General features: G+C 43.5%; 1 protein-coding gene across 1 annotated transcript in view; it reads right to left on the bottom strand.

Moving 5' to 3' along the window:
• Positions 1-11665: 11665 nt before the first annotated feature.
• Positions 11666-24359, bottom strand: part of P2RX1 (purinergic receptor P2X 1) — a 32477-nt gene continuing 19783 nt past the window's right edge. The window contains exons 7-13 of the mRNA XM_054008648.1: positions 21725-21866; positions 20040-20170; positions 18268-18358; positions 17143-17208; positions 16220-16321; positions 13132-13200; positions 11666-12682 (exon numbers count right to left, since the gene is read on the bottom strand). Of these exons, the coding sequence (XP_053864623.1) occupies positions 13135-13200; positions 16220-16321; positions 17143-17208; positions 18268-18358; positions 20040-20170; positions 21725-21866 (598 nt within the window). The 3' untranslated portion in view covers positions 11666-12682; positions 13132-13134. The remainder of the gene's footprint in view (positions 12683-13131; positions 13201-16219; positions 16322-17142; positions 17209-18267; positions 18359-20039; positions 20171-21724; positions 21867-24359) is intronic.

The following is a 24359-nucleotide window of genomic DNA, read 5'->3' as shown; positions in this document are numbered from 1 at the left end:
TGGCTCGAGCTGGGTCAATGAAGCAGTGCAGACAGCTCTGGCAGATCCTCCCAAGATCTGGGCACGTTTCAGTGACCAGTGGCACTTGAGGGGCAAACCTCATCCCCCCCATTTTTCTTTGTCAAGGCAGGAACAATCGCCAACAACCCCTCCAATAATGGAAGGATTCAGAGGAATCTGAGGGGAACCTAGTAATTTCCCCACCTGCAGTTCTCATCCATGTAGGGGACTGTTTGGACCTACGTAAGGGCCCATTGACTTCAGTGGGAGTTTTGCCTGAGTAATTCCAACAGGATTAGGCCCTTTCTGAGGACTGCTCACCCGCTACTATCACTTTCTCTTTACAGCTTCAGTTCCTATTGAAAGGAACCTGCACATACAAGCTAGTCATGATTCTCTGTCTTCTGAAGTTTGGAAATCAGCCAACAGTGCAGTTTTGGGGGTGCAACGCTCCCCCCCAAACTTCCAAAGCCCGAGGAACCCCAACTGTCTGATGGATCATTTCATACCAATGCTGAGCCTGCAGCTGGAGCTCCATAGTCTGCAAGAGGTTGATATTAATACTGGAAAATGCACACCACTGATTGCATTTTTAAAAACGATTGGCGGGAATCCTATAAAATATTAACAAAGAACCACTTCCTTCCTGTATTTCCCTGGGAGATTCATAAACTGAAACCAAACGAAAGGAGAAATGGTGCCGAGAGCCTGATGCTTTCTTTACTATTCCCGTTCCACCGTCATTTTGCTGAGTCTGTAAATGCAAAAGGAAAAACAAAACAATGTAATTAGTTTCTTTGATGTTCCCTAAAGAGATTTTAAGCATGCTCTGGTTTAAATTTACTAGCACCATTCTCTAATATGGTTATGATACAAGATGCATACGGAGGGCTGCATTATGCACCCAGTGTGATATTTGGATGCAAAAATATCCATAAAATTTAGTCATACATGGCCCAATTTTCAGATGTACTTATGATAGGCACCCAAATTCCATATACAAGTTTGAAAAACAGGCTTCCCTACATATGTACACTGATTTGTCTCCCCATATCCTTTACTAGGAGTTCTGAATAAACAATGAGATAAGAAGAAACCAATATTAAAACCAAGGAAACAAGATGTAACTAGCTCAACAAGTCTAACAATGTATAAGAAAGTTGGTAACGTTTATTCTGTAGAATGCTAGGCACAGTTTGAAAGATTGCTTGAGTTTTTACTATTATCATATTCGTATTACAGGAGGGTCTACAGGCACTTATTAAGGTAGACCCTGGAAGAGTTTACAATCTAATTAGAGTAGAAACAGGATAAGTATCCTTGGTATATCTCCTTTTGAAGCATTTCAAAGAAAGCCAGTAAGGAAGCTCTCTAGAACCCATGTCTATCCCTAGCAGTCTAGCTGATCGAACATATGAAGACGGTCCAATTCTAATGCTGGTTTTGACACTAGCACATGCTTTGGCCTTTAGCAAGTCATTTCCTCTCCCTGTGCCTCAGTTTACCCATCTGTAAAATAGAGATAAATAATACTTATTTACCTCTGCAGGGCTTTGTGGGGGTTAATTGCTGTTGCTTAAGAGCTTTGAAGATGTTGAGTGCTGGATATAATTGTACTCCTTGATTTAAAAGAGGGGGAGGACTATTGCCCTTCAGGGCACACTGCAAGACACATCTACTTACATGGGCTGCTGCAGAGGAGGACCTTAGGGAGAAATCAGATGTGTGTGGGGGAGGAAGGAGTTGATGTTTGATTCATGATCTAATTTTGTTTTCATAATTTATAGTAGGAGGCACAGGGTAGCTGTCCCTGAGGTATGTCTACACTGCAATTAAAAACCTGGGCCATGCCAGCCAATTTGGGCTTGCAGGGCACAGACTAAGGGGGTGTTTAATTGTGGTGCAGACACTCGAGCTTGGCTGGGACTCTCCCACCTCACAAGGTCCTAGGACCCAAACATCTACACCACAGTTAAACAGCCTCTTAGCCCAAGTCCTGTGAGCCTGAGTCAGCGCAGGCCACTGGTGTCTAACTGAAGGGCAGACACATACTCTCGGAGGGAGGGGAAACCAGGCACCCTGCCTGCTTGTGACAAGCTCTGCTAAGGAGAGTGAGCCAACCCAGATGTACTGTGAGTAGTTAATTATCTAAGTGACTGGGCAGCAGTTAATTAGATAAGGAACATCTGGGCATAATAAAGTTTTAGGAGGTCCCAACTCAGTCAGGAAGCCAGAACAGAGGAAGCTCCTGAGGAGAGAGACTTCACAGGGAAGCTGAGTAGGAAGTTACTCCCAGCTGTGTCTCTCTCTGGTGAGAGGATGTTCAGGGAGAGGAACAGGCCCAGAGAGAAAGTGCTCCTAGGCAAGGGACCAGAGCAGCCCAGGAGAACAAACTGGGCATACAACCTCCTGAGGAGCGAATAGGGAGTTGCTCAGCGTCAGGGTGTCACAGGGTCTGGTCTATGCCCAGCTGGTAAATGACCCCTTTAGTAGGCCAAGCCCCAAGAACCCACACGGTTCCCCAGGGCAGGCCTGTGGCCTCCAAGACTGGGCCTTTGGCACCAGCAAATCCAGACTCCTGTAGGGAGGCTTGTACTGTGCCCTTCCAGGTACAAAGCTCCTAGTCAGTATTTACAGTGACACTGGCAGCCTTTTCAAAGCAAGGGGACTGTTTATTAGTCACCAAGCACACAGATTCTTACAGTCCTTCGATTAGCGCAGAGAGGCAGAAATTAAGACAATGGTCCACAAACGTTTCCTCTCACCTGCCCTTACCAATAATAAAATGTGTCTGGGGCCTCTCAGCTGGGAGCGGAGTTGCAGCCAGGCTGGAGGCCATGGCTGGCGGCTGCCAGCCAGAAGCTGGGGCCTGAGAGTGGGGTTGGAGCAGAGCTGGGGGCAGTGCAGGGCTGTGTGGCCCTCCCTCCTTTCCCCCTCATGGGAGCTGGCTCAGGGCCTGCCATGCCCCCCTGGATGTTCCTCCCTGCCCCCCTAAGGGGGCACACCCCACAGTTTGGGGACAACTGAGTTAAGCCATGGACCACCCTGGTCAACCAGTGCCATGATGAGCCAGCCAAGCTGTAATAAATTCCCCACCTTGTCCCCCAGTTCCTGAGTTCCTCCAAAAAGCCGCCTTCTTCTACTCACCTGTCACCCTGTTCTCCAGCTCAGTTCACAAGTCCCGCCTGCTGGGGTTTCCTGCTGTTAGATGTTGATGGTTCAGTCCCTGGGAATCTCTTTGTCTTGCTGGATGCTCTGTTGATTCAGGGAAGGTTTGAGCCAGTTTTTTAATGACCTAGCCCTTCCCCCCCTAGATAGCCAGCTGGCTCCCCACTTCATGCTTCCACCGCTGGTTTAGCAGGAGACAAACTTTTTTTTTTTAAATAATGTAAAGTGCAGAGGGAAACTGAGGCCCTTATGGGATTCATAAGTGTTTTAGGAAAGTCCCACTTTCTCACACTCAGCAAAGAGCAATGCACTGTTGGGGGAAGGGTGGCATCCAACTGAATGCCTAGCAGGCAGATAATTCAGCCCCCAAGAGAGCTCCGTGGCTACAGGGGCAAGACATTAGATTGATTAATCCAGAGGCAGAGAGTTTCTGGTGAAGTAACTGACTGATGCTTTCATTTATGTTTTGGTGGTGGTCTTTCCTGTTAAATAAATGAGACCCTCCACACAGGGCACTCTTTAATACTAGAAAGATCTGCTTGGACTTGCTTATGCCCTGCGTGAGGGGAAATTTAGGTAGGGGCTAACACTTGACCTCAGGGGCAGACAGGGCCGGCTTTAGGAAGCGCGGGGCCCGATTCGAACAGTTTCGATGGGGCCCCGACAGGGATGACCAAAAAAAAAAAAAAAAACACGTAAAAAAAACACGTGGGGCTTGTACTCACCGGGCCGCGCTCCTAGTCTTTGGCGGTGGGTCCTTCACTCGCTCCGGGTCTTCGGCGGCACTGAAGGACCCGCCGCCAAAGTGCCGCCAAAGACCCAGAGCGAGTGAAGGACCCGCTGCCAAAGACCTGGAGCGCCGCCGGGCGAGTAAAAAATTAAAAAGGTGCCTCTAGCCAGGGAAGGGATTCTCTGCCACTTGCCCCCCACTCTGGGTGGCCCTGCCACTGGGCGCAGGGCCCTCTTAAGCGCGGGGCCCGATTCGGGAGAATTGGTGGAATTGGCCTAAAGCCGGCCCTGGGGGCAGACTGAGATGACCTCCACACCATTACACAGGGTGTCCAGAGCCTTGGCTAGGTGTCCCTTTATATATACACTTAGTTAATATAATTATCGTTAGCATCCCCTTAACTCTTGGCTTTGTTCTACCAGTTTAAACTACGAGGTAAAACATAACCCAATATCCTATTTATCTAGAATCTTTCATCGCATAGGTCTTAAATTGTCTATGCACAGGAATGACTTTGCCAGTCATTAGGTGGGGTGGAATGTGGTAGATATTAAACAGTACACACATTTCAGAGCAAGGAGTGAAAATGATCAAATGTGTAGTTTATTCTGTTCAGGTTCTTAAGTTGCATTCATCTGGGGCAGAATGCAACTTCTCAGGTAATTGGACGGAACACCAGTATTTACAGAATAGTTGGGCCTGAGCTGCAAAGTCTGGATACAGATCCAAACTTTACCCCAAACTCAAAGGTGTTTAGAACCAGAGTGTTTTAATTCAGGACAATCTCTAGGTAACTCCTGTACCCTTGCAGAAAATGCAGTGGGACTTTTTCATTGACCTCAGTTTTACATTGAATCCAAAAGACTGTACCCTCCTACAGCTGAATGGTGCCCCTTAACAGTACCCTGGACCATTGGTTCAATATTGACTCAGAGAGAAAACTGCCACTTACTGAATCTTCAACACTGCCTCCTGCATCACCTGAGTTTTCCTTAGATGTCTCTCTTCAAGTCTAGACAAGACTTTACTCTGCTTAGCTTACAAGATACAATGAGATCACAAGGCTGCCACAGTGTTATGTCGGCAGCCTTTGATTTAGGGAGCTCAAACTGATAGAGCTAACTATATATCAGCTTTAATAGAACTCTTGCAGGGAGTATAAACACCAAGACAAAACATCTCCCAATTCAGAACAATGAGAGCCATAGAAACCTTTTCTTATACACGTCCAGATATGTAGACATTGCTGTGCCTTAGCACCCTAGGATCCATAGAATGTGCTCATACTTAGAGACAGTGTGTTGTGATGCAAGTGAGTCTTTTGAGCATAAAATAGTTCAAGATAAAGATCTCAGTATAGAGGACTAAACATTGGACTGTTTCACTAGCACTTTCAGTACCTCTCAAGCTAGTGTGTATAACGATCATTAATGCCAACAAAGCATTGCTCGCATGCTTCGAGGGGAGAACAGAATCTTTTGATCTGAGGAATGAGATTTTGTTTTCTACTGATCCTGTTTTATAAAGTATTAATAAAGTCAGTCCCAGATTTTCAAAAGTGACTAGTGTGACGTTGTGCAGTCTATATGGTTTTATAAAAACATAATTGAATATAATGTAACTGGGATAGTTTTAGAAAAATATGGTAATAAGTGAATATAACGTAACTGGGATATGCTTCATGCAAAAGGTCTCTTGTAAGGTATCATTACAAAGTTTATAATCTATTGAATATGATCATCTGATTTGTATAAAGGTACCACTCTTGTATCTAAAACTAGAAATATAAAATGTAACTCTGAGGGCCTATTGTAATTATGTAAAGTGTGGGCCATTAATGATGGTTTGGAATCTTGATGACTCCCATTAACAAGGACCATTATCCGCAGATGGCTGTGTTTACCTGTGAGTCTTCCTGTTATGTGTGTGCTGGCAAGTGGGCAATGAAGTCTTGCAGTGACATGTGATCATGTCACCTGAACTGGAATCCATCTTTAACCTGGTGCTTTTCCGGGGGGGGGGGTTGAAACCCAGAGGGACAAAGGGTTCCCGCCTTATGCAAAAGATATATAAAGGGGGTGGAACAGAACAAAGTGGAGAGAGGAGCCATCATGAAGAATCCCCTAGCTATCACCTGAGCTGGAACAAGAGCTGTACCAGGGGAAAAAATTGTGCCCAGGCCTGGAAGGTGTCCAGTCTGAGAAAAACTTACTGAAGCATCTCTGAGGGTGAGATTATCTGTATTTAGTTTGATTAGACATAGATTTGCGCATTTTATTTTATTTTACTTGGTGACTTACTTTGTTCTGTCTATTACTACTTGGAACCACTTAAATCCTACTGTCTGTATTTAATAAAATCACTTTTTATTTAGTAATTTACTCAGAGTATGTATTAATACCTGAGGGAGCAAACAACTGTGCATATCTCTCTATCAGTGTTATAGAGGGCGAACAATTTATGAGTTTGCCCTGCATAAGCTTTATGCAGGGTAAAACGGATTTATTTGGGTTTAGACCCCATTGGGAGTTGGACATCTGAGTGCTAAAGACAAGCACACTTCTGTGAGCTGTTTTCAGGTAAACTTGCAGCTTCGGGGCAAGTGATTGAGACTCTGGGTCTGTGCTGGAGCAGATGGGAGTGTCTGGCTCAGCAAGACAGGGTGCTGGAGTCCTGAGCTGGCAGGGAAAACAGGAGCAGGGGTAGTCTTGGTACATCAGGTGGCAGCTCCCAAGGGGGTTTCTGTGATCCAACCCGTCACAGTAATTTTGACTGCCTCCATTTTTAGGTATTCAACTTAAGTTGCCTTAAAGGAGCTTGATTTTCAGAAAGAGTTGAGGACTACTCCCTGAAACTCAGATCCCTTTAATATGACTTAGGTTGGGCACCAGAATAACTGGTCACTTCTAAAACTCTTGACTTAGTTATGTACCAGCATCCTACAAGGGACATCAGCAGAATCGGAATCTATTTCCTTTAGTACTGCAGTACAGACCTCTACCACTTGAGCTCAAGCAGTGGTTTTCAAACTGGGGTATGCATACCCCATGGATACTCAAGCTCTTGTCAGGGGGTATGTGAGAAAAATCCTGTAATGGCAAACAATACATCACGTCATTCCTTACAGACTCCTCCCCCCCTCCCCGTTTTCATGGGTATATTATGACCCTATCTCAGTTGGGGGTACGTGGCCAGGGATACACAGCCTAAAAAGTTTAAAAACCACTGAGCTAAAGGAATAACTTCATTAGCTAATAGCATTGGTAGGTTGTTCTTTTTTGGGCCAGCCACCAGAGGGCGACATGACATACATTCTGCCATTGTGTAACAAGTACAGTTTGTTTAAGAAGAAGTCAGAGTTGTTACCATTTCTTTTTTGAAACAGTGGGCCAGATCTATATCATGGAACTGGATCGTCAGCTAATATAAACTGGAATAGCTCTGACGTTAGTGGAGCTATGCTGATTTACGCTAACTGAAGATCTGGTCCAGGAACTTCACTGTTGTTGCATCAGGAATAGATTTGGCCCAGCCTGCCTGTCACTCACTCTAAAATAAAGTGAGCAATTAAAAAAAGACAAAAGGAAATAGCAGTTTTCCATAGAAAATATTGTGGAATTATTAAGATAGTTTACAGCCAAGGAAATGAGCTATATAACAACTACATTGTTGCTGGGATTATGACTTGAGGCACAACAGAGGATGTATAATGTGATAGTACTACAGAAGATACCTTTCCCCATATATCATGGACTTGTCTCAGAATGAATTTCTTGGGGCATAAGAGATGGGAAGCATTGCTGAAGAGTGGGTGGAAGCAGCAGGTGTTCCTGCCTGCTCTTCATTGAGTATCCTCTGGAGGATTTGTCAAGATCATTGAAACCAGAGGAGCAGCAGCAGCTTTGCTTTGGAGGAATCCAAGAGTGTTTTAACTTAAGGACTGGATGCTGCACTGGAGAAAGAATGAACGTATTAGAGCGAGGAGAGATAGTGTAGAATGGGAAATATATATTTTATAATGTTATTGTTTATTATTATTTGCATTGCTGTTGCACCTAAAGGCCCTAGGCAGGGATCGGGGACCAGCTTCGCTGGGCACTATGCACATGCAGAATGATAAGATAGTCCCTGCCACCAAGAATTTACAATCTGAGGCCTTGTCTACATGGGAAAAAAAAATTCTGCCATAGTTATTGTGGAATAAGCTGTTCTGCAAAAGCTATTGAGAAATAGAATATTCCACATGGTCAATTTTCCTATATATAGACAAGGCCTAAGTATATGAATGTGTTTGTATATTTATTTAGAGCCCAATTGTGTAACCCTCACTCATGAAAGTACATCTGGGGCTACTGACATAAGTAAAGGCTCAGACCATTATTTATTAGGGTTAGATTTGGATCCAGATTTCAAACTCCCCAAAGTTCAGGAGTGCTCTGATCTAGGCTATTGTGTTGGACTGATTTCAAAGGCAGAGCAATAAAACTGTTCACTTACTCAGAGGCCAACTACAGTACTTTAATTCTCCTGTACCTTAGTTTCCTCATCTGTAGAGCAGGGCTAATGATACTGACCTCCATTATAAAGTGTTCTGAGATCTACTGATGACAAGAGCTACATAAGAGGTATTATTATTATTTTATTAATAACACTAATAATGTCTTAGTGACCAAATAGACATTAATTCCTGTGTGATCTCTGGCTGAAAGGATTGGCGAGTGCATTTAATTAATCAGGAACTACATTGTATTTTTTCTATTATTTAATTAATCATTTACAAGGCTAAATCCCAATTAAACAAGAGAAGGAGCTGTAAAAAACCACTCCTGCACAAATAAGGTGGCACATACAGCAAACTGAGGAGATTCTTAACAAAAATTCTTCAGCACTTGTAAATAAGGACTAAAACCCCTTGTGCTAATGCTATGGTAAACAGATATGGTTTGGCCCTTTGCTGAGGAATAGAAGACCAACTCAGACTGGCTCCACAGGGAATTACAGCCCCACATGCACGCTCTTCAGGGGAATTATGCATAATGTATCAAATAGATGAAAATAGTTCCTGACCTCTGCAGTGATGATAGGTCAACACTGAGATACAAATGAGTCAGAAGGAGAGACCGAAAGGTTCAATCTGGAACCCGTGTCCCACAATATACACACTTGCACTGCCTCTTCCCACCCACCCTCCAAAATAATCTTCCACTGTTTCATATTATAAACATCCAGGAACTGTAGGGGGCAGCATTGAGCTACCCAGATTCCCCATGATAGCACTTGTACCTTTCTCTCTTCAGTTTACTTTTGGCACAGGAGAGGACTTGGCACAATCAAAAGGCAGTTTTCATTTTCTTCTTGAATGTTTACCGGTCATTTCAGAGGCCATTTCTCCAGGCCCCAGACTCTCAGACTCACTGTCGCATCCAAATGAATACTTGGAAGACAAAAAGGCTCCAGCCGGACAGAAGAATATGAGTCAGGGAGACCTCTTCTCTTTACTTGGATGAGCTATTTTTTGCATCAAACATAATTTAAAAGCAGCAGGATAGAGGGAAGGGTTTGTGAGTGGACAACACTAAAGCATAGAAACTACACCTAAGAAGGACCCACCTGCCTAGACTGAATGCCAATGAAAGAGCTGGTGCATCTCTGTCTGCTCATTTGGCCTTATTTCACATGCTATATGCCCAGATATAGCCTACCTTCCATCAGGCCTAGCCTTGGAGGTGTTACAGGTTTTTCTACATCTCAATGGAGCAAAAGGGGAAGATCTGTATTAAAACAAAACACTTGGCAACTCTTGCAATATTATCATGAGTCTCGTGATATTTGGTATTTAACGTAAAAGCTCCCAGGCCCTGGGACAAGTAATTACGTGAGAATCTCAGCTCTCTTTTTATTAAGCCCCCATGGTTGCAGAAAGCTTGAAAATATGCCCTAAATTCTCATAAACCACAAGGCAAACAAAAAGAACTCAATGTATATATATTTTAAAATATAATGATTTTAAGGACAAGGTCATGATTTGGGGGGAAGGAGGACTGACTCTTGAATGTTTAGAGTTGGCAGTACTGATAAAGTAGCATTTTCCCAAATGCTTTATTCCTCCTTTTTTTAAATCAAAATACAAAGCCTGCCTCCAACTAACTTGTCAGAAGCCCAAAAGTTAAAATATCAAGAAGCCAGGAATTATCAGTTTCTCTGCACGCAGCTTTCACTGGTTTACCTTAAGGATTGAGTCAGTTTAACTGGCACAAAAGGTTGTGCGAACACATTTATTTCAGAGTTTGTGATCTCTGACAATTCATTTTTTCCTATGCTGCCTTTTAATTCAAAGGCCATCAATGGTCTGTTAGTTCCATCTGCTGGTTGTAGTCTGTCACTGCAAGGGGAACAATGCAGCCACACTAGACAATTATTGCTGCAGCGTATTTGTTATTTGAAGACTCACCCATAAAGCGTGTGTTGTACTTGTGTTTTTCTTGAGCAGCTCTGGGATGTGACTGATAGTCAGCTTTCTATGATTATGGCATGGATGTGCATAGGGACTGCTGCAGAAATGCTCTCTGTTATTCCAGAGCACGTGCACAATGCTGCAGCTGTTGAAACTCCTGGTATTGATGTGACACAGTGATCAAGGTATCCAGGAAGTGATAGTTCACTTAGGACAAGGTACATCTGATACTGTATTAAATCACTAAATGCAGTGCAGCAGTGGCAGGATTTTTGTAAACTATGGAATGAGGTACGTCTAAAGTCAGAATCTGGTATCATGTACTGTCCTGCTGATGTAATGCCTGGCAAAGTCATCCCTGCAGAGTGTATCTGCTCCCTCAGAGGCAGGGAGCTTTTCTCTCTCCCTGTGGCTCTTAACCTTAATTGAGTCCAGTTGATAGAGGATATGGAGTCTCTTGTCATCAGCTCTCTTAAAGGGCTATAATGTATAATAGCAAGGTCATTACAAAGGGTAGAAAAGATTAGTTAAATTGATCAGTCAGTATAGATTAGTGGGAAAGCTAAAGTATCTTTTGAGTTAACGGGAGGAATAGACCCTTGTTAATGAATGATTTGCAATGCAATTAGGTGAGCTGCTAACTAAATTCCTCCTGCAGTTACAAATGTTACAAGATTCTCCTTCATTTCCCGTCCTACACTGTGGTGTAATATTGCTGCGTGCTGTCAAACAGCTCTTGCGTCCCACACCAGAGAGGCTGGATTTCTGTGGCAAATGAAGTGATCCCTATAAATCCTTTACTACCCACACAGAAGTGTTGTAAAGCTTAACTAGTTGATTTGTGGAAAATGTTCTGAGCTCCTTGGATGAAAGAATTGCAAAGTATTATTATGTCATTTGAGCAAAAATAGGTTATCTATGGGTGAAGTTGGGATGCAGAGGGAAACAATTAAGCAATGCAGATAGAATTTCCCCTGAAGAGTGCAGAGCAAACTGGCCATAGAAATAGAATTAAACAAGGTACGACAATTTGAGGGGGACCCCAGGCATGTGCAGCATGAGGAAAAAGTGAGCAGAGAGATGCAGTCTAGATTGTGCAGAGTTAAAATGATGGGTTGGCATATCCTCACTGTTTACATGCAGCTCTGGCTGCTGCACCAGGTTTGCTTATGGTCACATTCTTTGTTAGGCTAGAGGAGAAGAGCTATAGACTGTAAATACGACCTTTCTGAGATGCTGAATTCTTCAGTGCCTGCTAGCACACTGTATCTATCTACAGCCTCCAAGGACAAGCACTGGCACAGAGAGGTGAATTAGTAGAAAAACTAGAGGTTTATTTTTTAATAAAATACATTATTACAAAATAACCATTTCCCCACCACATATAATTACCAGGTGTTGTAATTGACCAAGAGGAACAGTGCTGTCTTCATCAGGAGGAGGCACTTCCTCTACTGGGCAGTGGTTTAGCCAGGGCTAACAAAGTCCCTACAAATCAGACAGAGCCTGGGCTAATCCAGAGCATAGCTCCAAACAGCCTCTGTGCATTTCATAGTCAGACCACAGAAGGTCTAGGTGGGACTAGAACTGTCTGCTGTGATCTCATTAGACTCTATGGGGGTGTGTGCCTTATCACATGTGATGCCAACACCCAACTAGGGATCAGGAGGGTGATGTAATCAGTGCTGTTTGGGTCTTCCCATGTTTGTTTTAGACTCAGTACTTAGTTTGGCCTAACCTCTCTCCCTCTCTGTATATTGTATTTGGACCAAGGATGATAGCACTTCACATAGGCTGACCAGATAGCAAATGTGAAAAATCGGGACGGGGTGGGGGGTAATAGGCGCCTATATAAGACCAAGCCCTGAATATTGGGACTGACCCTATAAAATGGGGACAGCTGGTCACCCTAACTTCAGAGGGCCTTTTAAAAAAAGAGCAACAAGGAAAAAGTCCCTCTGTGCTTTAACTGAATGGGGTTCCATGCTTCTCTTTTCTTGGGTGAACTCAGTGGGGATCCCCCATGCCAGAATAGTTTAGTCACCACTAGTCAGTGCCTAAAGTTGTGAGTAAATCAGAACCATCTGCTATCTTGCAGCCCATCGGCCTTCCACTCACATTTTGGCTGAGCTCATAAAGGTGTGCACTCCTATCCTGACAAATATAGTCTGCTGAACCATAGACCAGATGTATCAGCCTAGGAAGACTCAGTCTAAGGTATAAAATGGTAAGTTCAGCTGGCATTTGATCTGTGATGGCCTGATGAACTGGGGGCTATTTCAACATATCAGAAGAGGAAGAGGGTACAGGTTCTTCTTTCAGTGCAGACCCTGCCAAGAAAGAGGCAGGTTCAGTAAAAGTCATCACCACCTTCTCCTGGATGGGTCTTCCTGCCCAGCACCTCCCCAGGAGGCACAGCTCTGAGCTAAGCTGTACTTCAGATGACTTTGCCATAGTCACGCCCAAAACTTTACGAGTAACCCAGGCCATTCACCCCAGATGTTATCTCCATGATGCAGGCATGCACCCAACCCACACAATGAAATATTGACACCTATTAAGATTTTACGGCCCCCGTCTGTTGATCTAACTAACCATAAGCCACATCTGCAACCCTATTTCAGCTCTCTCTTGTTGCTCTCCCCAGCTCTGTTATCTTAACAGCATCTTTCTCATGCCTTGTGTGAAACAGGGAGGGCCAGATTCATCACTGGGTCAAATGGTGTGACTTCATCAACTTTCAATGGTGCATCTAACTTAGATAGGGGAGTCCACTTACATTTCACTGAGAGCCCGTCACATTGTTCTGCAGATTGCTCATGGAGGAAGGGGAAGCCTCTTCTTTTTCCTGTGATATTGCCCAGTCCAAACCAGATGAAACAATTATTCCTTCTGGGATTACCCCACAACAGCATCAGTGATAAAGACTAATCTCTGTTGTGCAACAGTAGCCATGATCCAATTGGTCTCAATGTTTCACACCATGCTTAGTGAAGCATTCCCAACTCTTTGGAAATCAGAGTAGGTTTGTGTTAAAAGTAGGGCTGTTGATTAATCGCAGTTAACTCACGTGATTAACTCAAAAAAATTAATCACTATTTAAAAAATTAATCGCGATTAATCGCAGTTTTAATCGCATTGTTATAGAATAGAATACCAATTGAAATTTATTAAATATTTTGGATGTTTTTCTACATTTTCATACATATTCTGTGTTGTAATTGAAATCAAAGTGTATGGTTTTTATTATAAAAATTTTCACTGTAAAAATGATAAACAAAAGAAACAGTATTTTTCAGTTCACCTCATACAAGTACTGAAGCGTGATCTTTGTTGTGAAAGTACAACTTTACAAATGTAGATTTTTTTTTGTTACATAACTGCACTCAAAAACAAAACAATGTATAACTTCAGAGCCTATAAGTCCACTCAGTCCTACTTCTTGTTCAACCAATCGCTAAGAGAAATAAGTTTGTTCACATTTACAGGAGATAATGCTGCCCTCTACTTATTTACAATGTCACCAGAAAGTGAGAGCAGGTATTTGCATGGCACTTTTTTAGGTATCTACATGCCAGATATGCTAAACATTCGTATTCCCCTTCATGTTTCGGTCACCATTCCAGAGGACATGCTTCCATGCTGATGATGCTCGTTAAAAAAATAATGCGTTAATTAAATTTGTGACTGAACTCTTTGGGGGAGAATTGTATATCCCCTGCTGTTTTACCTGCATTTCATGTTATAGCAGTCTCAGATGATGACCCAGCACATTTTCTTCATTTTAAGAACACTTTCACTGCAGATTTGACAAAACGCAAAGAAGGTACCAATGTGAGATTTCTAGAGATAGTTACAGCACTCGACACAAGGTTTAAGAATCTGAAGTGCCTTCCAAAATCTGAGAGGGACGAGGTGTGGAGCATGCTTTCAGAAGTCTTAAAAGAGCAGCACTCCGATGCAGAAACTACAGAACCCAAACCATCAAAAAAGAAAATCAACCTTCTGCTGGTGGCATCTGACTCAGATAATGAAAATGAACATGTGTCAGTCCGCACTGCTTTGGATTGTTATCGAGCAGAACCCGTCATCAGGATGGACGCACATCCCCTGGAATGGTAGTTGAAGCATGAAGGAACATATGAATCTTTAGCACATCTGGCACGTAAATATCTTGCAATGTCAGCTACAACAATGCCATGAGAACGCCTGTTCTCACTTTCAGGTGACACCGTAAACAAGAAGCAGGCAGCATTATCTCCTGCAAATGTAAACAAACTTGTTTGAGCAACTGGCTGAACAAGAAGTAGGTCTGAGTGGACTTGCAGGCTCTAAAATTTTACATTGGCTTATTGTTGAATGCAGTTTTTTTGTACATAATTCTACATTTGTAAGTTCAACTTTCATGATAAAGAGAGTGCACTACAGTACTTGTATGAGGTGAATTGAAAAATACTATTTATTTTGTTTTTTTTACAGTGCAAATACTTGTAATAAAAATAAATATAAAATGAGCACTGTACACTTTTTATTCTGTTGTAATTGAAATCAGTATATTTGAAAATGTAGAAAACATCCAAAAACATTTAAATAAATGGTATTCTATTATTGTTTAACAGTTTGATTAATAACGCAATTAGTTTGATCGCGCGATTAGGCGCGATTAATTTTTTTAATCGCTTGACAGCTCTCGTTAAAAGATCTTCTAGAAAGATCAGTAAGTGTATGTCCAGTGACTCATGAATAACCCAGATTTCAATGGGTATTCTTTTAAAACACCCAAGAATAAGTTCTTTCTGCAAGTCACCTCTTGTCCTGTAGGATGCACTGTAGATAGAGCAAAGGATTTAACCCCAACTTAACCTCATGACTCTGAGAATGGATCATTAGACATAAGGACTGAGATTTTCAAATCCACCTAGGAGATCTGGGTGATCAATGCCCATTAAAATTAATTTCTGGAATAGCTGTTCATTTGAATGGAAATTGACAGTCCATATCCCTTAGGCAGCTGTGAAAAAACAACCTAGATTTGCAGTGTTGCAATGTTATGATATTATTCTAAGGTGATATGTGTGAAATTAATGGGCAGCAGGTTTAAAACAAATAAAAGGAAGTTCTTCTTCACACAGTGCACAGTCAACTTGTGGAACTCCTTGCCTAAGGAGGTTGTGAAGACTAGGACTATAACAGGGTTTAAAAGAGAACTGGATAAATTCATGGAGGTTAAGTCCATTAATGGCTATTAGCCAGGATGGGTAAGGAATGGTGTCCTTAGCCTCTGTTTGTCAGAGGGTGGAGATGGACGGCAGGAGAGAGATTATTGATCATTACCTGTTAGGTTCACTCCCTCTGGGGCACCCGGCATTGGACACTGTCGGTAGACAGGATACTGGGCTGGATGGACCTTTGGTCTGACCCAGTACGGCCATTCTTATGTTCTTATTGGGTTTTAAAAGCAGTCAGTGCTGGCCTAGCTCTGCTCCCACTGAAGCCAATGGGAGTTTTGCCACTGACTCCAGTCATAGCAGAGTTAGCGCAAACACTGACTGACGCTCTTTAGTGATTGGACCACTGAGGGAATAAGCAAAGAGCTAATGGAAATTCTTCATATCCAAGGGCCTTGTAACTTCAGAGCTGAAGGTCATGGGTTCTAGTCTCTGTTCAGTGTTATGTGGATTTGACAATCACTAGAGCCAACCGATCCAGAGAAGGAAGTGTCTAGCTGCTCTCCAAAATATTTTTATATACTGTACATACACACACAGATTTGTTGTATAATCTCTATACATGAACACACATACATATATACAAATACCTCCTGCTCTCTGCAGTCTCAGGTAAAAGAGGAATTAATTGTTACTTACACACACGGGAGTCCTCATTTCCGCATATTTGAACTTCCTCTGTTTGTAATAATCCCGTCGTGGGAGAAAGTGCAGCAGGAGCAGATCACACACTATAGATGCCTTAAATCAGACAAAGCATGACACAGAAACCAAACCATGGTTAGGGCAGCACCTAAAGTATTAGATCTTCTAAACCAGGAATCTGCACCAATCTCCTGAGTCTATAACATTCATCCCAAAGTATCCCAAAGCACCTTGCAAACAGCAATCACTTCATCCACTTTGGACGTGGAACAAGGCAGCTGTTTAATAGTGCAGAGTCATACTGCACCTTAGTTTAGGACAGAAGTGATACATGCAGGATTCAAGCCAGGGGACTTAAGTAGGCAGAAAGTAATTACTTAAACTGTAATTTGGCTAACACCCTAAGTTTAACACCCTTCCTGTTGCAAAAGGTGCCATGCAGTCTTTAATGGCAACAAGCAGCCAGGATCCAAATGTGGTATCTCACCTCAAAGACAGAACCTCACCGCTGAAAGCTATGCTGGGGTATTGCAAAAGGAAGACCTCTACCTATCAGCCAGAATATTTGTTCCAGCGTTTCTTTTGGAGGTCTCCCATGAAAATATTGACCAGGCCTGACTTTCCTTAGCTTGACTGGGTCCAGCAAGATGGCAGTCCAAGCTGATATGCAGACCATCTAACATCAGTCCCCATTGCACCGTGGTTTGTTCATATCTAGGGGATCTGGAGATAGATGAGCTCTATTGCAAGGAAATATCTCCTCCTATTCATTTTGCATTTTCCACATTTACAGGGCCAGGTGGATGCCTATGTGGAGCTGGTATTTTGCTATAGCTCAGAGTCACTTTCACTTCAGTGCCACATGCAAGCAGAATAATTTGCATGTTCACATGCAGGCTGGACATAGCAATACTCACCACTCCAAATATACCAATTCCAGAGCCTATCGTGGTCATCGTTGGGATGATGTCAAATTTACCTGCCTGAATAAAATCAGAGAAAATAGGCAGGATCTAATAAAGCAGAGGAATCCTGCAGGGGGAAGGAACGAGTAGGGCTAGAAATGACCCTGCTAAGGAACCTTGCGTGGCTACCACTAGAAGAGTTCACTCCCTCTCAGAGGTATGCAGGAGCTGTGGATACCCCTCTAGAGAAGGAGATGGGGTGACTGGGCATTTTAGATATCAAGCCATTACTTTCTTTTTCTTTTGTGAACTGAATATTCCTGAAGGCACTGGGATTTCCATCCATGCAACTGGAGTTCTCTATTTAGGCAAAGAACAGGAAAAGGATGGGCAGTTCCAATGACTTTCCTTATGCTCCTCCTGCAATGCTCCTCAACTACTCATGATCCAAAGAGACCAGTTTCTGGTGACAAGGGGCAAGTCTATCTCCACACCCATGCTTGGTGTCTGTGCTAAGACTGCCAACCAGAGTGCCATCTATACTAATGTAGGGGTGATTCTGGGATGTGGGCACCAGGAAAAGACCGAGACCATCAGCTCACAATGGTTACTTTCTGATTGACCAAACCATTAGTTTTGATGACTGTGACCTATTATCTTTAAACACCAGCCTTAGAAAATGGCTTGCAGTGCTCAGTGGCCATTGTGGAAAGTATAAAGAGCTGGTGTAAATAGCTGTACAGAGAGAACCATTTGCAAAACCAGGAACTATGCTACATATTCCCGAGTGCCATCTACTGGCAGTTTATCTATTAACTTGCATCGAGAGAGAGAGCGAGCGCTCTGTCACAGCAGGAAGCACCCAGGACTCCAGCAGAAATCATATCCATCCCCACAAAGTTTGCTGAAACAATTCAACTCCTCTACTTCAGTAAATGAGCTTCAGGGATATATAGAAATGGCATGCACGCCATCCTGACTCTCATTCAACCTTCGTTCTGAGTCTAAGACCGTGAGAGGCACTAGATTCAGATACTGGGGTGGATTCTATAACACATGAACTGGCAATGAAATTAAAAGCTAGGCTCATGAGAAATCCATGAATTAAATTTAAAATGAATTCACACAGGATGTTACCTTTCCATTCACCAGGATGTCGAACCGGATTCCAAACACCTTGTACAAAGTCCTGTAGTTAGTTCCATTCTCTCTGTAGTATTTGGCATACCTTTCCAATCAGACAGATAATATGTTAAATGGCCTTTCATGGTCTTTAGCAAACAAAAATAAACCAAACTAATATAAACCACTTAGAAAATTGAGAAATTAGAACTTTTGTGACTGAGTGGACAGAGGAAGGGACTGGGACTTGGGAGGCTCCTGCCCTGCTGGATGACATAGGGCAAGTCACTTCCCTGCTTGGTGCCTCAGTTTCCCCATTTGGAAAATGGGGCTAATAATAGTGACATCCTTTGTAAAGTGCTTCGAGGATAAGAGCTGAGGAAAAATGCTAGATAACAGCTTGTTAGTTAGTATTATTTTTACCCTGAAGCTGTCCTCTTCCAAATCAAAATCAGTGAATGAACTGAAAATATTCAACTGAAAATTTCATGACTAGCTAAGATGAGATGAGTTCATTTGCTCCTGTTTGAACATTTGTTGTTTATTGCTACTGGGTGTATTATGTTATTACAAGAAGAATAATTAAGTGTTACGGTGCATAGGGCTCTTATTTGTTACTATTACGTAAATCTAAAGAAATGAATAACAAACAAATACAAAAAATGGGTGGGTATTTCAATATCTATAGCTAGGCAACCTATGATGAGGCATTCGACTGAGAATCCTATACCACTAATGGGTGAATGGATGTAGGGTGTGAATTTCTGTGATCACTGCAGTACCAGTTTAGAGGGTATCTGGCTGGTTTTAGGAAAGTTTGGCCTAACTCACAAATACCTTGTTCTTGACAATATGTGTAGTGAATATATTCATGCTCTTACTACATTTGGAACATGTTAATAAGGTGACCCACCAACTGCATGTTGTCTTTTTTTGCAGCCCACCCAGCATCCAAGTTTGATGGGGGGAACCCCAAAATCATTGGCTAGCATACTTCTGCCCCTCCTCGCCCCACTGAGGGAACATGGACCACTCTCAGCAGCACCTGCTGGCATGGCACCGCCAACTCTGAGGGGTTGGTAGGGTCAGAGAGCAAGCCTACTCTGCACTCACCCTGCAGGAGCGGCTCCTGCTCTTGGCATTGGAACCCAGCACAGAGGGTCAGTGCCACTCAGGTTTGGCCTGGCTGCCTCCCTCCTCCCCCTCCCCCGTTATGACAGAAGGGGAGCCGGGTCAAATTGTTGACCCCACGCACTAAGTCACAATGTCACTCACTCAAATTTGGCCCAGCCACTCTGCCTGTCATGACAGAGGGGCAGTAATGATACTGACCGCCTGTGTTTTGAGAACTAAGAATGCAAAGTGCTATATAAGAGCTACGTGTTACTATTAAGTGCAGTGCCAGGTGTAGCACTATACAGCTATAGTGACAATTATGGGATCTGCTAACCCATTTCAGCAAAGGAAATACATCGTGTTGTGATTATTATGATGTTTTAATTGGGGGCATATGGGTGACCCTGGGAGGGTTTTGCAATGGCTCAAAGCTAGGAGTCTGGAGTGAGTGCCTGGGTGTGTGAGAAGAGGAAGGACAGCTGATTAAAGGGAGGTGGAGCATTTTCACTTCTAAAGCAAATGGCTGCTCTTTGCACATGCAACAGTGACATTTATTTTGGTAGTCGGGAGAATAATCCCTGTTTTTAGAGAGTCTGTAATGTGCTTTGAGATCCTCCAAGATGAAGAAACTATATATGAAGGCTGAACAGAAGATAATAGGGCCATCTTACCTGAAGTTGAAGCCTGGTGAAACATTATTGTCATCATTGTAAAGTCCGTGAAACTGGTAAACAGGTTTACAGTAGGTCACGGGCCAGTCGAGGTCACAGTCCCAGTCTATGGTGATACCGACAACCCCGCCCTATGAGAGACACGACAAAAGGACAGGAAATATCCACGTCATTATCATGCAGAAATTTGTGCTCAGGATGCTCTGATGCATCCTGGTTTTGTTAGCTTTTTAATTTGGAAAGGGATGCTCCATAGTAACATGTTTCACCTCTTCCTCTTCCCTGGTGTAAGATGCTAACATGTAGACCGGTGGCTTGTGTGAGAGCCATGCATGTGCACTTGTGGAGGTGGAGAGGGAAATGTTAACAAAAAGCAATAAGGAAGCAAAAAAGCCTGAACCAAAGCAGCGGTGAGCTTCTCAATACAAAGGCCAAACAGGATGAGAAGGGTGGAGACAGAAAAAAAAATCCCCTCTTTATTTGTTCTAAAACAAACAACATTGTAGCACCTCGTGATCAGCAACGTGGCAAATACACACAATCCTTGTTAACATGAGCACAAAATGCTCTGCTTTTCCTGATCTCTTTTTGCAGATTAGATCTTAGGGCTTGGCTACACTTGCCAGTTACAGCGCATTAAAGGAGCCCCGGGTGCACTAGCTCACTACCCGTCCACACTGGCAAGACACGTAGAGCGCTCTGACTCCACGGCTAGAGCACTCCTGGTACTCCACCTCGGCGAGTAAAATAATTTTGATGCACCCCTGCTGGAGCGCCCCAGCGTCAGTGTGAATGAGGTGTTGCATTACTGAGCTCTGATCAGCCTCCAGAAACGTCCCATAATCTCCTTAAATCAAGTGGCCACTCTTGTCATTGTTTTGGAATCACTGCAGGCATGCCGATGTGACCTTTGAAAGCTCCGTTTCTGACAGCCAGCATGCTTATCTGCTCTGAGACAGCAACCATTACTGTGGAATGCTGTGTGTGAGAGAGGGGGAGGTCTGCTGCTCTCTGAACTTACAAGACAGCATGCTGACATGCTCTCAGCCCCCCAAAAACCCATTCTCTCTCCCCCCACATACACACAACACACTCCCTGTCACACTCCACGCCCCCCCCATCTGAAAAGCACCTTGCAGCCACTTGCATGCTGGGATAGCTACCACAATGCACTGCTCTCTGTGGCCATGCCAGTGCGCTGTCAGTGTGGACAGACTACAGCGCTCTCCCTACTGTGCTCTCCAAAGGCAGTTTAACTCAAAGCGCTCTACATCTGCAAGTGTAGCCATGCCCTAAGGATATGTCTGCATTTCGAGCTGGAGGAGACATGCCTGCTAGGTACATACTCAGGGCATCTAGTGCCTTATGCTGCTCACACCACCATGGCTACATTTTACTTTCAGCATGTTAGCTCAGCGAGTATGTCTCCCTGAGCTGAAATTTGTTCCTCCAGCTTGAAGTGTAAACAAGGACACCTTGTTGACTCCTATTTCCCAAGTTTGGATTTTGCTGCAAACAAAATATATAAAGTGATATGGATCAAGGTATAGAGCTGTGCTAATGACAATTTTTCACTTCAGTGGCCAACCCCCCCCCCCCCCCACACACACACACACATTTCAGGTCAACCTCATACACCCCCTCATTCTCATGACCAAAGCAAACATCAGTTGAAATCTGTGTACCTTAAAGGCCAGAGCACGAAAATTTTGTCCCGATTCCTTCACAATGTATCCCAGCTCAAACACAGGGCACAAGGGATCTTTGTTTTTGTGGTAGGAGCATTTTTTCAGATAGCTTGTGGTAATGCCCTCCACCAGGTTGCGTCTGTGAATAAAAAAGAATCTGCATGTCAACTGAATGAAATGTGATAGTTTGATTAGTTGTGGTATAAAAAGCCAGATTTTCAAATGAGCTCATTACTCACCACCCAGCAGCTGATGTCCAGAGTCTCATAAGAGTTCTGCACCCAACGTGCAAAGTTCTTTTGAAAATCTGGACACTTGTTTCCATGCCTGAGTGGGTACTGAGCTCTTTCGAAAAGCTAGGCCATAGTGAGCATCGTGCTTTAAAATCAGCAACACGAGAGCAAAGAACGTACATTGTTTTGCAAAACTTATAATTTAGAGACAGAAATAAGGATTGAGGCAAGGCTCAGAAATTTGTTTTCAAAGCAGTGGAAGAGAGGGTTTTAGCTATAAACCATTATGGACACAGTGCTCCAGATTGTTTCTGTTGTTGTTTGTTTATATTGCAGTAGTACCTACAGGCCACAGTCAGGACAGGTCCCATTGTGCTAGGTGCTGTACTAACACATACTAAGAGAGTTCCTGGCCAAAAGGGCATAACGCTCACTTACACTATTTTAAACCAGATTAACTTCATTCAAGTCAGTTGGAGTTTCTCTGGATTTACATTAGTGTAACTGGTCCCATTTTGACTTTGTAACATGGTTTTGTCATGAAGAAATTAAGATAGTGAAGGCAAAATATGACAGAGGGATTTGTTTAGCTGGGTTCTGTGCATTTCATCTTATTACCACTGTAGAATATCTTATTCTCTTTCTCCCCTCCTGGGAGCACTGAACTGGCAATCCCTGGCACTGAGTAATGGTGGCTGGACAGACTCTACTGAATACATGCTGCTTGAGAGAGCAGCATGGATTAATGTCAGGTTACTGTGTATTTAACCTCATAAATAGTACAGGGACAGGACAAATCTATAGACGGGAAATCTGTCATGCCCAGCACAAATGACTTTTGTTCATTTGTTCTGGATCAAATTTATAATCAGACTAGCAACAAATCCTCTTACACTTGTTCCTTTGGTCAGAGAGACAGTTTACAGAGAGGCACTGAGGGAATTATTTCCTAAATCAATTACTATATTAGAAGCAGAAATCGTAATGATGTGAAGGGCCTTTGACAATTTCTATACTATCTAGGTTGTCCTGGTGCTTTAGCTGCTCCCACTGTAGTACTTCATTTTATATTTCTGCCTTCAGAAGAATAAAAAGACAGAAAGAGGAGAGGTGTGTGTACCATGACAACTGAGCTCTCCAGTAAATTTCATTGCAATCTCTGCTTCTCTGATTTTAAGACTAAAATTAGACACCATTTACAGCCAAATACAGCTGAATGCTAGCACCAGCGCAGCAGGTTTTACATAGCTGAAGTGTTCCTTATAATACTACCTAGTTCCTATGTAGGCATTTTTCATCAGTAGATCTCAAAGTTCTTTACAAAGGAGGTCAGCATGATTACCCCCATTTTACGGATGGACAAACTGAGGCATATAGAGGGCAAAGTGACTTGTCCAAGGTCAGTGGCACAGCTGGGAATAGAACTAGGTCTCCTGAGTCCCAATCCAGTGCTCTAGCCACTAGGGGTATGGCTACCCTGCAGTTGGATGTGAGCTTCCCAGTCTGGGTAGACAGACTCGTGCTAGCTGGACTTGAGCTAGCATAGCAAAAATAGCAGTGTGGACGTTGCTGCAGAGGCTCGGGCTAGCCACCCAATCGCCTGTGTCTGAGCTCAGGTGGCCTAACTTTATAACGCGTGGTTTAGTGTAGCTAGGAGTGAGTCTCTGCCAGTGCAGCAACGTCTACACCACTATTTCTAGTGTGCTAGTGTAACACCGACAGACCCTGGTCATCGGCGGGCGGGATCGAATGTGGGGCCGCTGAAGCTTAGTGCATGAGCCTCTACTGCATGAGCTAAAAGCCAACTGGCTCTTAGCTAAGGCCGTAGAGCAGACTCATTTTAACTCTCTAAGTGGTCCCGGTGCCACTAGATGGGACAGAACACCACACCCAGAAGGTGTGTGAGTTAGGGCTAGTCTACGCTGGCAGCGCTTTAATGTGCCTTGTGTGGTTGCGGCAGAGCGCTGGGGGAGAGGTCTCCCAGCATTCTAAAAAAACCCCACCTCCACAAGGGGAGTGGCTCCCAGCGCTGGTGCACTGTTTACACTGGCACTTTACAGCGCTGTAACTTGCAGTGCTCAGGGGGGGTGTTTTTTCACACCCCTGAGCGAGAAAGTTGCAGCTCTGTAAATTGCCAGTGTAGACAAGCCCTTACACTAGTGTGAATCTGTGTGCCCAGGCTGAGACTCGCTCCCAGCTATACTAAACCATGTGTTATAAAGTTACGCCCTGCTCTTGCGAATAAGTTCATAACTTTACTCACATGAGCAGTCTTATTGTTTGGAGGGCCAGGGCTTTCGTCCCCATTTTGGTTAGCGACTCATTTAAGGATCAGTCCTGATTCCTGCTAACTGATTTGTTATTGAATGCTGCAGTCAACCAAATACTGGACTCAGGGA

Source organism: Malaclemys terrapin, chromosome 18, assembly GCF_027887155.1.
Source record: "Malaclemys terrapin pileata isolate rMalTer1 chromosome 18, rMalTer1.hap1, whole genome shotgun sequence".
Classification (NCBI taxonomy): domain Eukaryota; kingdom Metazoa; phylum Chordata; order Testudines; family Emydidae; genus Malaclemys; species Malaclemys terrapin.
The sequence above is the reverse complement of the archived record's forward strand: the minus strand, read 5'-3'. Positions and strand labels throughout refer to the sequence as shown.